This window comes from Daphnia carinata, chromosome 2, assembly GCF_022539665.2.
Source record: "Daphnia carinata strain CSIRO-1 chromosome 2, CSIRO_AGI_Dcar_HiC_V3, whole genome shotgun sequence".
NCBI classification, from domain to species: domain Eukaryota; kingdom Metazoa; phylum Arthropoda; class Branchiopoda; order Diplostraca; family Daphniidae; genus Daphnia; species Daphnia carinata.
In genome coordinates this window covers 2,421,942-2,435,479 of record NC_081332.1, presented here as the reverse complement: position 1 = coordinate 2,435,479, position 13,538 = coordinate 2,421,942, and the positions used below count along the sequence as shown (strand labels likewise).

Sequence of the window (13,538 nt, the reverse complement as noted above, 5' to 3'; positions counted from 1 at the left end):
TTTGTCTCTTGTCGGGTGGCTATATCGGAATAATAGGAAAGAAGCCACTCAGTTTCAGGTGAGCGTCGCTTGGAACCGCGGCGAAAACAATATACCGAACGAAGCGCGAATGTTTCGCATTAATCGAATTGTCAATCATCCGTCTTACGATCCCGCCAAGAGCAAAGTGGCCGACGATATCGCTCTCATCAATCTAGCGCAAGAAGCCGCTTGGAGTGATTTAGTTATGCCCATTTGTTTGCCTGATTCGGTCAAAGGATCATTGACAGGTGTGATGGCAACCGTGGCCGGATGGGGACACGACAAGAGCGGTATGAACTATAATAATTTAATGAAAAAAAAAAAATGAAATGATTGTCGGTTTCAGGTGGCCGTCATGCGACCAAATTAAGGAAAGTTAGGGTCCCCATTTTGGCTAATGAAAAATGCAAGCAGTGGCTGCTAGAAGGCAGGAAAGATTTGGCCATCACCGAGAATTCCATGTGCGCAGGCTACGAGGAAGGCGGGAAAGATTCTTGCAACGTATTGTTTTTTTTATTTTTAAAAGTAAACGTGAACTGCTGATTGACAGTAGATTTTCTCAATTCAACTTCAGGGAGACAGTGGTGGACCTCTGATGATACAGGAAAGAAGTCATCACGTTGCAATCGGACTGGTCAGCGGTGGAATCGGATGCGCACTTCCAAAACTTCCTGGCATTTACACGCGAATCGAAAACTACCTGGAATGGATCTCACAAACTCTCGATGGGAAATGATCTCAGTTTTGTATAGGGTACATCTTTTTTTTTTATTTTGATTTTAAGAGCGATGTATTTAATTATTTATCGTCATATTTGTTCCGACATCTCACTGTTCGGTATTGCTTCATTATACAATTCATGCCAATAAAACATTTGAACGTTACCATATCGACAGTCATGTTCGGCAAAGCGAACGTGTCCAACTAATGGAGGTGTTTTGGATTTTGAGGTATAGAAAGCAGCTCACAGTTGTCCATCACATGTTCTCTAAAGCAGTAATGGGTACAATCCACATGCATGCGTAATGGCGGAAGCGGTCTGAACATGGACAGGCGATTACCTATATCAGACGTATTGCATGTATACTAGTTTGCGGCATTTTTGTGTCTCGCGCATGATAAAACCATTTTGTCCAGCTAATTCCAGATACCACCGGCAAAATGCACAAATTTCAGGTTTTTGAAAGATTTTCTTCGAAAACTGTATTTACAAGCAACTGAGTTATAATAACATAATAAAATATAACGTAATAAAGTTTAAAAGACCAAGGAAAAGAATAATCATATGGCTAAAAACAATTATAATGAATTGAAACGACAGCGTTTTTAATTAATCTTTGCGCTAAAGAAAAATTGACATTGATGTGATTTGAAAACAGGTGCATGTTTAGTTTAAGCCCCACGATCATCAAAAAGCCGCATAAAAAATAATGAAGTGTGAAAAAAAAAAAAAAAAAAAAATCAGACCCGTTGAAAACCTGAACTTGATTTTATAATTTCAGGGTCGAGCATAACAGGTTTTACGTTGGCTAGAACCATTTCCTTGAAATTGTTCCATTACGAAATGAGACGAAAAATGCCCACCCTTCGCCCGAAGTAAAAAAAAAAAAAAAATCTAGAAAACTGTAGAACCAATGTCACCTAATGTGTGGCTCGATCCACTTTCACTCCCGCGTTCAACGCGCAATAAAGCGGTAAGACACGCCTTTGTAGACCTTCACATTTTCGACCGGGTATTTTGCATGCGTCAAACGATCTTGAAAGTTAAAATGTATACACGTATTTAAACAACCCACTGTCGAACTCGCAGCCTATTAAAAAAATAATAATAATAATAAAAACGAGCATTTTATTTCTGAAACAAAAATCTTTCTATTTTCACTGCAAATAGGATATAGGAATTATGACGGCGACAACCATGTACATTGGCTTTATTATTTTTATACAGCTCGACTGTTCTTGATCGCGTTGAAAACTTTCATGAATTCTGTTTTGGCTAGCATTACTTCCGGAGTATCCGTCACAGACTGGATAAAGCCCATGTTGGGAACTTCCGCTGGCATTACATTGGCAACAGGCCTATTCTTCACGATGTGGTAAGTGGCCAAATGTTCGGCCCGAGCGGCGGCCACTTCGATCGTATCCGTCGGTGCTTCATGAATGAAAGACGGTGCCACTGGTAAGTTTTCGGAGAATGCGCGGAAGCCCCGATCGTCGGCGATGTAAGCGACGATTATTTGCTGGCCTTCGGGGGTGATGAAGGCCCAATTGCCCACCTGATTACCCCAAGCATCGCGATAATTAGTGGCCGCCTGGCCATGGTGAGCGTATCCGAAGCTAGTCTGGCCCAGTTCATCTTGAGCGATGTACTGTGTCGCGTACGTTTCTGAATCATCGCTGCTTGGAAAGCTGTCGTGATCGTTGGACTGGTCGTTCGAATCGTCGGACAGACTGTCGTGACCCGATACTATCACAGCGCTCCATCCGGCATTCCATGGCGAAATGATCTCCGATGCCGTGATTGCCATACATGTCACTAAGAGAACAGCGGCAGCCTCGTTTTAGTTAAATCAAGACGAAAAAGGTTAAAATTTGTGAACGAGATTTTGGTATATACGTCATCTCTCTCTCTCTCTCTCTCTCTTTCTTTGTTTTAGAACAAAACAAAACAATTATTATCTCCGTATTAACACAGTGTAAAGTTGGATAACTTACACAGAGCTTCATGCTGATAATGCCCCCACGCTTCGATTGCCAAATCGAACTTGCCTCCAAAAAACACGAGAAGTTTACAATGCTGTTTTGCTGTGTACAAACGGCTTTATATATGCTCGGCTGAAATTCAACCTTGATCGGGTTCCTGCAGGCTGCCGTCACGACGGAAGTGTTCGAAGAACTTTTCCGTGACTAAGCTGTATAGCCTTCGAATTGTTTGGTAGATGGGGCGGAGCCTTGGTATGGTAACAAGCAGAAAAACTCGAGTTAGACGGTAAATGGCCGGACTGTACATATAATGAGAGAAAGGTATTATTGACCTTTTCTGTTCATACACCTTTCATCTCGTTTCTTGGAATAAATCGCAACATGTTGGGTACATTAATAATGTATCCACTATTGCCGTGAATTGGACACCTTTTTGAGATGTTAAACAAAGAAAGGAAAAGAAAAGGGGAAAACAAGTTGCGTTTACCCACTTGCAACGGCCATGTGATATTTTATTTTTTTTTCCTTTTTAAGCGGCGTTAATGTAAAAAAAGAAAATATATTATCGAATGCGGAAGGCTGCATGGTTGAATGCGTCAGCTACAAATAGCACGCTTCAAAGGAAGTGCAATTCATCGCATAGTTGTTAGTATTCAATTGCTTTGTTTTTTCATTCGACCGATTTTTCTTTTTATGAATTTATCTATTAGAACTCTAGTACTAAATGAAGGTAAACTTCGAAAATTCGCAAACTCAGGTAATCTATGAAAGAATTAGCATGTTCAATCATTTGTCTCCGTCGAAATGTACGGATAACATTGAAAGGGAAACAAACATTCACTTTTTCTAGCATTCACGGGGTATAATATTTCATAAAAAGAATATGATGGCTTGCTAACAGCAATTTTTCGTGGAGCCATAAACCGAAATAGGTAGTTTTACCGCATGCGTACATTTCTAAAACTAGGTGCCACGCCCTATTTTGCATTTTGAACAATTGCATCAAGTTCTCCCAGGCCAAAGATCTTTGTTGCACGTAATCAATCGCGTCGGGCGAATTTCCACTTGAATTTTGCTGGTAAAACAGATAAAACAAAATTTTTCTACCTTGTTGGTAATCAGTATAATTTCGAAAATCCACTTGGTCGTTTTCGGTGTTAGCTTTTTTTAAGGTACCTGCATAGTAGTTTTGCTTAAGGCCCGTATCTGAGATCGAAAAACAAAATAAAAAAACTCGGAAAAATAAGGAACTTGACATAAATGTACTAGAAGAAAATAAAATGTGAAACGCCCTTGAATTTGGGTTTTGGGTAAAAAAAACAAAAAAACCTGCCTGTTAAATTTCGATACTGCGAGAAACGTCCTGTTTTGAAGGTCTAAATTAATATGACCAGTAAGCTACGACTGTCAAGAAAAACAAGAATGACGATGTTGTATCAATTTGTTGGTAAAACTTTGGGAAATTCTTCATTACGTAAAAAAATGACCATTTTTGAAAATGGTCTCAAATGCCATAACATTTTTTTTTCACTTTCTTTATAACCTTACACACTTTATGACTTGATTTCTACATTTTCCGTTGTCGCAAAATAATGAATATCTGCCTCTTCCCGTGGAAGGATTTCCTTTAATTGTACCACGTATTTCTTTTTTATTATGCGGAAGACAGATGTCACAATTTCTTGAGTAGCCTACTATTATAGCTAGAGCACGTTCTACTATCAAATATGAGTGCTGCATTTATGGCAGGCACCTTGAACGCCATTCATTCATGCAAGTCTTCTCCCGTTTCTCTGTTGATGAACTGATTGGGTGTAAACATTAGGCGAACCTAGCAATAGGGATAACCAAGAACAACGAGAAATCTTGGTTGATTTTTAGTGCCCATGTATATCACTGATATTGTGATGATGTGCATGTAGCGCCCCGGTATAATGGGGTCCTCACGTAGAATAGCAACGCCTGGCTTCTAGTTCGCACTTCCTTCCTCCCGAAACAATGTGTCATACTAGCATAGAGGGGAAAGAAACAAAAGGTATCATAACATTTCCGACCGGATGGAAAACTGGCCAAGCGTCGAGCAACAAGCGAAAAATAAATTTCGTAGGACAGTCATTGGCAAATAAAAAGTTTTGAATCTGCTTTAAATAAAAATCACGTTAATTTTTTTTTTCATCAGCGTGGTAATAAGGTGTGTACTGCTTGGATTTGAATAGACCGGATTTCCAAATAGGAAGTCCAGATGACTGCGCTCTGTATGTTGTCCAAGGTCCTCGAATTTCGTTAGTGTTAAATTTTAATTAGGAAAAGGAAGATATTATGGATAATTTGCAATATTTGATCTTCGTAGATTTCAACTTAGCTTACCAAAAATTCAAAGGTCTCAACTTAGCTTCCCCCATCATGGTTCACTTCTCCGTACTTTCTAAGGGGATTTAAAATGTCTGTGCGTTGCATAATCTAACGCAGCAAAATATTCAAATGAAATTGCTACAAATTAAATGGTTTTGAATATGTTCTGGAACGATTTGGCTCATCCAAGGTTTCCAAAGGCAGTGAAAAATAGTATAATGTCGCATTGCATAACTTCACCTCGGATTGTATAGCCCTATATGGCCAGTTATAACGCAAAATCCCGGTAAGCTGAAAAACTATTGCGCCGTAATTACGTGTGGCTCATGGAAAAGGAGGTTATATGAGGAGCAACGTGAGTTTCGCGTGTCATTATTTCGACGGCTGGTTAGGTCGGTGGAGTGCGCGATCTCATCTCAATTCAACCGGAAAGTAAGGATTGCCGTTCCTATTGCCTATGTGTTTGACACATATTTTTAAACGTCTTTACAGCTATTTGAAAAATGAAGTTCGTGATCAGTTTTTTCGGCGCCATGCTGGTATTGACCGTCTCAGCTATGCCTAACGGGCCCACTAAAGGTAAAATGCTATTTAATATTTAAAAGTTGTTCTAGATTTTTCTAAATTGTTTGTCTTCATGAACAGATATTGAAATACCACATCAAGCAAGTACGCCTTCACAGCCATCATTTCAAATGGGAACTATGGTTGACAATGATTCTTCTATTGAGGGAATGTCGAGCAGCAATGACAACCCCAACTATAGTCACAAAAATGATGATTCCAGTGAGTCTTCTGAAATGTTAGGATTTAACCTGTCACTTTTGCCTACCTCTTCAGTTTTTGGCGCAAACCCAATGTTCCAGAAATTACAAGGTAAGGTGTTTTCGATCGATATATTTGGCCATATGTTTCGTATGAGTTTTCTTGAAGAATCTTTACGGGTGATCCGGGATCAATTAAACGCATTGTGGAGCTTTAACGAAGACAACAGGCCTCCGTTCGATTTACCTGACAATTACTCCAACAGCACTTCACATTCTAAAGTAAGCCTATTTACAAAACAAACTTCTATGAGTTTCCGGTTTTTTTTTTTATTTTCTTGCATTTCAAATTGTGCGTATTTTAACTTACGTAAGCCATACCAACAAACACATTTCGTAAATAATTTCCCTTATATTTTTAAAAGTTCATCAACGGTACACTTGTGACTGTCAATGAAACCATCTTCAAGGTAAGAGGAGAAATATAGTACATGGTGATATCGAGATCGAATTTTTATGATTTTTTTTTATAAAGACTACAAACCAGGATGGCATACAGTCGTTTTACCACACGAAAGCCATATCGGTGTATCCAGATAACGAGACGGATACTACTCACCATAAAGAAAATGCCCACGAGAAAGGGCAAAGAGTAGACCACACACCGATGCAAAATTACGGGATGCTTCAAAAGTGATGCACGTCAGCTTAGAGGATGCTGATATTAAAGCGTGATCAACACTTTGAACCGTTTACGATCAAGGACGGTGGAGGTCAATGCAGAAGAAACACTATTTAAAGTTAAGCGCTTCCAACCTTATTCATGTGTACACAATTTTTCTTTTTCTTTGAGCAGCGTACACTTTACTATTTGTTCCTAAACAGCATTTGATTATTTAGCTTCCTCACGTACACTATGGGTCCATATGTTCGATTTGGATTAGTCGGTTTGGACCTCAACTTTCTCGTTATAGACCAATTAATCGTAATTAAAATATGAAAGTTTGAGGCGAAACGGTGAGACAGATATTGAACATGCACTGTTTATCAATGTATTCTTGGTGGCAAATAGAAAATTCTGCAAACTAGAAGAAATATTGCTGTACTCTGTATAGGTTTTAAAGCTTTCTCCTCACAAACAAACCACAATAGACATCTGTAACGTAGGAGGGTATTCTTTTTTTGGTTTGTTTTCCATTATTATTTCTAATTCCTTTTTTTTTGTTTCTTTTCTGCTGATTTTTATGATAAAAGGAAATTCATCGTCATCATGCGATACCAGTCATGTTGCTTTGGAAGGGGAGGTCAGGGCACAGCTACACTTAATTGTAAGAAGGGCTTGTAGAAAAGGGCAAATAAATACTGCACAACAAGTGTGGGGAATGCATTTCACGAACAACATGGAGAAATGCGAGGTACTGAATTAGACATCGTATCCAGATATTAAATCTAAATCTTTGGGCGGTGACTGACAAGGTAAAACCCAGAACATTGGGCTTCCACGACCACATACCTCGGTGAGCAATGCTAGTCGAGGTTTCCTCGGCCTAAAAGCAAATTGAAGTTGAATGGAGAAAAAAATATAAGAAATTTTCTTGTGGCGGATTGGGAGTTTTATGGAAAAACAGAAACCTGAAAGGTCCTTGCTGTTTTGCTTGTTCAACGGCCGTTTCATCGCCAAAAATTGCCTGCAACTGATCGCACATAATGGCTGTCACGAATAAACCGAACAGTCCGCTTTCCACCACGAGTATGATAGAGTGTAAACTAGATTGAAATCCAATATGGTTTTCAATGAAGAACGTTTAAACTTTGATAAGCTCTATCGGAATGATTCTTACATCCTCGTTTGAGTCGTCACTTTATCCTTGTGACAATCTTCACAATCTTGAATCCAGGAAAAAATAACAAGGACCACAGCATAGGCAGATAAGATTCCAACATAAAACAGGAACTGGAGGAAGTACTTCTGATTATATTGTCCTTATAATACAAAGATTAGATTTATATTTTTATTGTTTTTAATTTTTGCTATGAACATCTTGGTATGTCAACCTGTTTTTTTTTTATTTACCTATGCAATTATTTACCCAAGGGCAATGATGATCCATTCTGCGTACACACCTCTGACAAATCCTAAAGAAAAACAACAGAAAATTATATACAGACTTTTTTTCATACCTAATCATTCAAATTACCTACAGTGATGAGCTCTGGGGGGACTGAGGAACAGAAAGCCAATTATTGTTTGCTTATTGATATTGATGCAAAACAAATTTTTTTTTTAACATACCGGTATGTTTCACAGCGTGCACACACAGTGTAGTCATCTTTGCTTGTAGGTTCCTTTTGAGTCCCTGAATTTTTGTGAAAATCAATTATTGCAGCAACATCACTGTTAGAGTCCTGACAAAGTTTTTTTTTCTTTTATGGCATGCATTGGTTGATATCACTTTTACTTAACATGCCAGGTAACCAAATCATCACCATGGCTTAACCAATTACTAATCTAATATAATAATTAAAAAATATTTTTTTAAACATGTAGTAATTGCCATATTGGAATAAATTGATCAACAAAGTTTACCAATCCAACAGACCTGTGTGAAGCTCAGCAAAATCCAGTTTGCTCTGTGGTAGAGGAACTATTCCAGGGTCAGAAAACACAGTACGTAGGTGTGAAAAGGTGAGAAGTAAAATTATAGAGTTGAAAACCACCGCATGAAAAGCACCCCAAAGGCTGTAAATAGTAGAATGAGATGAAAACATATTCAAACGTCTGTTCTTAATGATGTTACACCTGTCAAACCACAGTTCTTACCTATTGTGCAGCGTTTGTATAACAATCCATCTTACAACGACATAATCAGCGTAAAAAACAGCTAAGTATGTCATAAATATGCAAACAATTCCGCAAGGATCTTTGCGAAATACTGGCATTTTCTTAAAAGACACAAAAAACAGAGACACTTGAGCACACAATTTTTATGGAAATCAACGTCAAACAATGAATTCAGAAATCAAAACACTCTGCTTTTTCTTATTAATTCATGTATGATGTAAAATATGTTATATTTAAGCCACGAAAAGTTGTAAAATAATCAACTTGCTAATGCACAATAAATTAGACATTTGCTACTATGAGAAATATGAAGCCTATTGCCTCATAATATCGCCACATACAGGCTTCTCGAAAAAGGTTACGAGGGTGGCAGCTAGATGTCATGGTAACGCAACACAACATATTTAGAAGATCGCTATTTATCTCTATAAGGGTCGATTATATATGCGAAGCGCAAAAGCTTCGACAACTTAACTCTCAACTTAAAACAGATAAAAACATTAAAATTAACATCAATACATTCACAACATAATACCATACATTAAAAAACTAATAGCAAAATACTATCGACCAGGATGAGATTCGAACTCATGCGTGCAGAGCACAACAGATTCCAACCATTTTGTAGTAGCAGTCTGTCGCCTTAACCACTCGGCCACCTGGTCTTACTTTAACGTGATCAATAAATAAATAAAAGCCATTAAATATAGTATTTTTGAAAGCGGAAAACTATGAATGTTCCATTCGTTGAACAAATTTAAGCATCATTCTATTCGTTATTCTTACTCCATTTGAGTTCTGATGCCACTGTTATTCCAGAATGAACTATTTCTAATCATTTATTGTTTTTTTGTTTGTTTGTTTGATTGCTTTTTAATAGTCACTGCTCGCCCTGGTTTGCTGAAATCTGACGATTTAGCAATTTTGTTTCAAAACTATCAAGACGAACGATTTGGTAGACTACTTTCCCAGCAGGGTAGGATGAGTCGAGTATATTGGATTCAACCAGTGAGGCACCCCACCGCTATTTTTTGATCGCAGCATTTTGGTACTGTTTGTTGTAAAAAAAAAAAAAAAAAAACTGAACAACATATTTATATGTTTCTCTTCTTGTAGCGATCCTTGATTTCGTTAAAATGGATGGTTTTCCTCTTCTCGCCAACTATAAGATCGTAAAAACAATAAGTCTTGCAAAATTCTTCTGTCTTTAAGGAAATCTAACAGCATGTTTTTTAAATATGCTATTTTGAAAGTTGTGAATCAGCATATTCATTTGGGCAATATTTCTACTAACAACGCCAAAACCACTTTTCTTATGTCAGATCAGACCTGAAATTCGAAGTCCCTATCAAAATCGGTCAAATTGGTTTTAGTTACTTCTAAAATTAATGCGTTTCTCAGTTTCGAGTTCGAAGGCAAAGGCTAGCTTTCTTATTTTTTCGGTTTTAAGTTAAATCTAACCTGGAGCTAAATTATCTTCTTACTAATTACTACCTGCTCTATCTTATTCGGTTCGTGCACGTTCTGCTGGACTTCTTGTCAACACGTCAGTTTGTCATATTACCATGGTTACGCAAAACAGTTTAAGAATTTCCTGATACGTGATATAAGTGAGACATATCAGCCCTAGTGTTATGTTAAATTTGTAGCTACCAAAGTATCAAAGAACTAACGAAACAATACTAACGAAAAAAAAAAAAAACAAAGAAAAATTGTGGCCTGTTTGCTAGAACTGAAGTTCATAGACACCAATAGCTTTTGTGATGTTAAAAGCTGTTCCATAGCCTACATAGAAGTACATTGGAAAAAGAGTGCATAAAAGGTATTCTGCAATAGGAATAGACAATTTCAGTTCTCTGTATTTCTCAGTGTGATTCAACTGTATTTTGAAAAAATAATTTTTCATTAGGAAGCAATGGATAATCTAGATATCGCCCTTAACAAAGAGTTTGATATTCCCATTGACAATCTCGAAGTTTACCTCGAAAAAACCTGTGCTGCTGCTGCTGAACAACCTCTGGACGATAAGATAATCCGTATTCTGAAGAAGTTGTCGGCATTACTTTGGCAGCGCTATCAGATAAGTCGCGTGCGTAACCAAAATAAACCTACTTACGCTCTTATTACGCCCATTTTCAATGCAGTATCGTTAAGCATTACAAATAACGTTGGCAATAAAAGAAAAAAACTACTCGAAAACGTAAAAGGATAGCTGCTAATTAGCATAACATGACGTGACATTAGGTTAATTGACTAGAATTAAAACCCTTATGTAAAATCAAGCTTGGCACGTAGTTTTACGTCCTTGCGTCATCCACAGTCACAGTATAAAAACACCCATTACATAGGGAGATAAGGTTATAGCGTTTTATTATATTGCCTTACCTATTGCATTTTTAGTTTAAAGGACAAATTAGAAAAAAACATGAAAAGAAAGAGGTTTAAAATTCGAAATAAAATGGACAGTACGCATAACTTGTAATAGCAAACTGTTTGAAAGATTATTTTCTTAATGCTCATCAACACGATTTTTCTAACAGGCAGAATGTTCTGATTTGCAGTGCACGCTATCCGAGGTTGTATTTTATTTTCGTACTTGGAAACTAGTATACCACAATTTATAGCTTCTTTTTGTAACACAGGAGTTGCTTTTGAACTCAGAAAGACTTCGTACTTTAACAATCCTCCGCCGCGATGAAAAGAAGTATCAGGACAGATTGCAGAAGAATTCGTGGTTACTGGTGAGTCTTTTAAAGTTCTGTTTTTTTACGTATGGCGAGACGAAGTCAGAAAACGTTTAATACAAAAACTGGGTCGCATGATGTTCCTCAACCTTTTTCCGAAGAGAATCTATAGATCTTTCGAACATTAGCTTACATTTGTTTCTTCTGGTTTCTTTGTGAAATTAATGAAACGCCTTGGTTGTGCTTTTTACAGGAAAGGGTACGGGAACGTGGCAGAACTCACATCCGAATTGCTAGGGAAGCTCAAGATCTCAAACGCTACGTGGAAGAACAAAAGGAGACAATCGTTCAATTGAAAAAAGATATCAGTCGTCTGAAAAAGAAGTGTGGCAGGCAGAGTCACACTTCATCACAGCACCATCGAGTTGGCTAGCCACAGGTGCAATTACTGTGACGGATTTTAAATATCAATCTACCTATACATGCCTTTTGAAATTTAGTGCTCCAGTGGTTCTTCGATGCAATTAGGCAATTTATGAAAGCAAAAACTAGAGGAAATAAAACGAAAAGCAGAAAATTTAAATGATCCCGTGCCGCAGACTATTCTCATTAAGAAAGCAATAAACATAATGGTGGACTACGTATTTTTGGCAGCACTTTGTTCTTTTTTCTCGTCGAGGAATGAACGCAGAATGCACACTTGATCTGGTGTTGGGATAGATTACCTCAACAAGCTTTTTCCTCTTGAACGGCATCTGAGATGACAACGAAAAGCGGGACAGTGGTGATCTATCCGTTTGCCACCCAATAAAGAAAACAATTGTGCAGATTTGGTTCTTTATTTTTTAAAACTAGACAACAGATGAATATCTGCATTTTATATTTTGGGCGACATCACAATCGTTTTACGGTATTTCCGATTTTGCATCTTACCTCGTCCACATCACATGAAATTTGGTCTATTTCGAGTCGTAAACCAAATGCAAGTTTTTCTAGTTCTTCCTTTTTGTCACCAACACACCAGGCGATACTTACATGGTGGGACGGTTTCTGCAAACAAAATAAAGAGGGAAATTTTCAAAACAACGACTGAAAAAAGTTAAGCAAACCTCATAATAAGCAGGCAGTTGATATTCCTTCAAGCAAGAATCCATTTTTTCTATCAGCATATTGAGAATGCCCACAGGATCTTCAACATTTATGGCTGAAGGACAAAACTTTATTTCAGGTATATTGTCTAAGTTATTTAATGTAATTTTTTTTTTACCAAGAAATGTTCTGGTTTTTTCTTCATTGAGGTAGACAGACAACACATTCGTGCCATATAATTGGAAAGGCCTATTTCAATATAACAGTATACGAAGTAAAATCAGTCAGTTCAACTGACATGTTCAACAAAACAAAATGTGATGAGAAAAACCTTGGGGTGTCACTCAGTTGATTCCTAATAGAAGCAACAAAGCCTTCAATCCAGTGATGCCTTAAAATTACTGTCCTTGTTAAGCTAATGTGGAAATCATCACAAATATCAAGTTTAATATCATGTTCGTGGAACCACTTTGTGATTAGCTCAACTGCCCTGACAAATCTAGAGTTTGCTTCCCCTAAATGAAGTTGAAAAAAGAGCGAAGAAATCAATGTATTGCAACAAGCTTATTTGAAAAAATTACACATTTTAAAACTATGTGTTGTGTTCTATACTTACAAGGTAGATATACAAAGGATGCCCAATTTCCTCTTTCATGGGGAAAACTTCTTACTCTATTGCCGTGCTGTGATGGGTCATCAACAACTTCTAGGGAGTTTGCAGCAAGCCTATTAGATATTAGAAAGGTACTTAAATGTCACTAAGTTCAAATAGTTTAAGATATCACTTAGGTGCCGGCAATCTAGAGGCAACCTTCTTCAAAGGTCTACTGCAAAATTCGTTAAATGCTGCTGTACGCTTTGCAGAGACTCGAGAAGAAGCCCACGGATCGGAAGATTCTTCTTCATCGCTTTCACATCCATAAGCTGCGGCAATCATATCCATTTTCCACGGTATTTCACAAACCAACAGACAAAGCTTGCGTCATCATGGATGTTCCAAATACTCCGTCTGCTTTCAAAGTTGTACGAATAACGAATTGTAAACAAGCTCTTTTAGACAACATTGCCGATTCTTAAAATTAG

General features: G+C 37.5%; 6 protein-coding genes and 1 non-coding gene across 8 annotated transcripts; 3 read left to right on the top strand and 4 right to left on the bottom strand.

Annotated features, from left to right (window-relative positions):
• Positions 1-34: 34 nt before the first annotated feature.
• Positions 35-790, top strand: LOC130686177 (venom protease-like). The gene is made up of 3 exons (XM_057509469.2): positions 35-311; positions 368-522; positions 596-790. The coding sequence occupies exons 1-3, from the start codon at positions 110-112 to the stop codon at positions 755-757; spliced, it is 519 nt and encodes a 172-aa protein (XP_057365452.2). The 5' UTR covers positions 35-109; the 3' UTR covers positions 758-790.
• A 1,096-nt stretch (positions 791-1,886) lies between these two features.
• On the bottom strand, positions 1,887-2,840 carry LOC130685905 (uncharacterized). The gene is made up of 2 exons (XM_057509194.2): positions 2,737-2,840; positions 1,887-2,576 (listed from the first exon to the last, which is right to left on the bottom strand). The coding sequence occupies exons 1-2, from the start codon at positions 2,746-2,748 to the stop codon at positions 1,962-1,964; spliced, it is 627 nt and encodes a 208-aa protein (XP_057365177.1). The 5' UTR covers positions 2,749-2,840; the 3' UTR covers positions 1,887-1,961.
• Positions 2,841-5,448: 2,608 nt separating this feature from the next.
• On the top strand, positions 5,449-6,935 carry LOC130685904 (uncharacterized). Its single transcript, XM_057509193.1, has 6 exons — positions 5,449-5,508; positions 5,569-5,655; positions 5,722-5,952; positions 6,010-6,122; positions 6,266-6,310; positions 6,376-6,935. The coding sequence occupies exons 2-6, from the start codon at positions 5,580-5,582 to the stop codon at positions 6,535-6,537; spliced, it is 627 nt and encodes a 208-aa protein (XP_057365176.1). The 5' UTR covers positions 5,449-5,508; positions 5,569-5,579; the 3' UTR covers positions 6,538-6,935.
• On the bottom strand, positions 6,868-8,982 carry LOC130685901 (palmitoyltransferase ZDHHC3-like). The gene is made up of 8 exons (XM_057509190.2): positions 8,662-8,982; positions 8,441-8,580; positions 8,134-8,197; positions 8,039-8,062; positions 7,915-7,976; positions 7,682-7,823; positions 7,473-7,607; positions 6,868-7,387 (listed from the first exon to the last, which is right to left on the bottom strand). Exons 1-8 carry the CDS (start codon positions 8,778-8,780, stop codon positions 7,264-7,266), a joined length of 810 nt encoding a protein of 269 aa, XP_057365173.1. The 5' UTR covers positions 8,781-8,982; the 3' UTR covers positions 6,868-7,263.
• A 267-nt stretch (positions 8,983-9,249) lies between these two features.
• Trnas-gcu (transfer RNA serine (anticodon GCU)) lies at positions 9,250-9,347 on the bottom strand. The gene is given in 2 exon segments: positions 9,250-9,294; positions 9,311-9,347. It is a non-coding gene; the product is annotated as a tRNA-Ser (tRNA).
• A 993-nt stretch (positions 9,348-10,340) lies between these two features.
• Positions 10,341-12,004, top strand: LOC130686066 (uncharacterized). 2 transcript variants are annotated; one of them, XM_057509361.2, is made up of 6 exons: positions 10,341-10,504; positions 10,592-10,771; positions 11,223-11,258; positions 11,325-11,423; positions 11,620-11,805; positions 11,867-12,004. In XM_057509361.2, the coding sequence occupies exons 2-5, from the start codon at positions 10,598-10,600 to the stop codon at positions 11,797-11,799; spliced, it is 489 nt and encodes a 162-aa protein (XP_057365344.1). In that variant the 5' UTR covers positions 10,341-10,504; positions 10,592-10,597; the 3' UTR covers positions 11,800-11,805; positions 11,867-12,004. The 2 variants fall into 2 exon arrangements, with proteins under 2 accessions (XP_057365344.1, XP_059353620.1); XM_059497637.1 differs by lacking the exon at positions 10,341-10,504 and having other exon boundaries at positions 10,566-10,771.
• Positions 12,005-12,234: 230 nt separating this feature from the next.
• LOC130686065 (U6 snRNA phosphodiesterase 1-like) lies at positions 12,235-13,480 on the bottom strand. Its single transcript, XM_057509360.2, has 6 exons — positions 13,241-13,480; positions 13,072-13,181; positions 12,787-12,970; positions 12,634-12,704; positions 12,476-12,570; positions 12,235-12,416 (listed from the first exon to the last, which is right to left on the bottom strand). The coding sequence occupies exons 1-6, from the start codon at positions 13,396-13,398 to the stop codon at positions 12,261-12,263; spliced, it is 774 nt and encodes a 257-aa protein (XP_057365343.1). The 5' UTR covers positions 13,399-13,480; the 3' UTR covers positions 12,235-12,260.
• Positions 13,481-13,538: the final 58 nt, after the last annotated feature.

Coding starts and splice junctions, on each gene's coding strand:
- LOC130685904 (XM_057509193.1), top strand. CDS start 5,580: ATGAAGTTCGTGATCAGTTTTTTCGGCGCCATGCTGGTATTGACCGTC. Junction 5,953..6,009: donor AATGTTCCAGAAATTACAAG/GTAAGGTGTTTT, acceptor GTTTTCTTGAAG/AATCTTTACGGGTGATCCGG. Junction 6,311..6,375: donor TCAATGAAACCATCTTCAAG/GTAAGAGGAGAA, acceptor TTTTTTATAAAG/ACTACAAACCAGGATGGCAT.
- LOC130686066 (XM_057509361.2), top strand. CDS start 10,598: ATGGATAATCTAGATATCGCCCTTAACAAAGAGTTTGATATTCCCATT. Junction 11,259..11,324: donor TGCAGTGCACGCTATCCGAG/GTTGTATTTTAT, acceptor TTTGTAACACAG/GAGTTGCTTTTGAACTCAGA. Junction 11,424..11,619: donor AGAAGAATTCGTGGTTACTG/GTGAGTCTTTTA, acceptor TGCTTTTTACAG/GAAAGGGTACGGGAACGTGG.
- LOC130685901 (XM_057509190.2), bottom strand. CDS start 8,780: ATGCCAGTATTTCGCAAAGATCCTTGCGGAATTGTTTGCATATTTATG. Junction 8,063..8,133: donor GCACGCTGTGAAACATACCG/GTATGTTAAAAA, acceptor TCTGTTCCTCAG/TCCCCCCAGAGCTCATCACT. Junction 7,608..7,681: donor GTGACGACTCAAACGAGGAT/GTAAGAATCATT, acceptor ATTTCAATCTAG/TTTACACTCTATCATACTCG.
- LOC130686065 (XM_057509360.2), bottom strand. CDS start 13,398: ATGGATATGATTGCCGCAGCTTATGGATGTGAAAGCGATGAAGAAGAA. Junction 13,182..13,240: donor TCTAGATTGCCGGCACCTAA/GTGATATCTTAA, acceptor AATATCTAATAG/GCTTGCTGCAAACTCCCTAG. Junction 12,571..12,633: donor AAAAACCAGAACATTTCTTG/GTAAAAAAAAAA, acceptor TTTGTCCTTCAG/CCATAAATGTTGAAGATCCT.
- LOC130686177 (XM_057509469.2), top strand. CDS start 110: ATGTTTCGCATTAATCGAATTGTCAATCATCCGTCTTACGATCCCGCC. Junction 312..367: donor ATGGGGACACGACAAGAGCG/GTATGAACTATA, acceptor TGTCGGTTTCAG/GTGGCCGTCATGCGACCAAA. Junction 523..595: donor GCGGGAAAGATTCTTGCAAC/GTATTGTTTTTT, acceptor ATTCAACTTCAG/GGAGACAGTGGTGGACCTCT.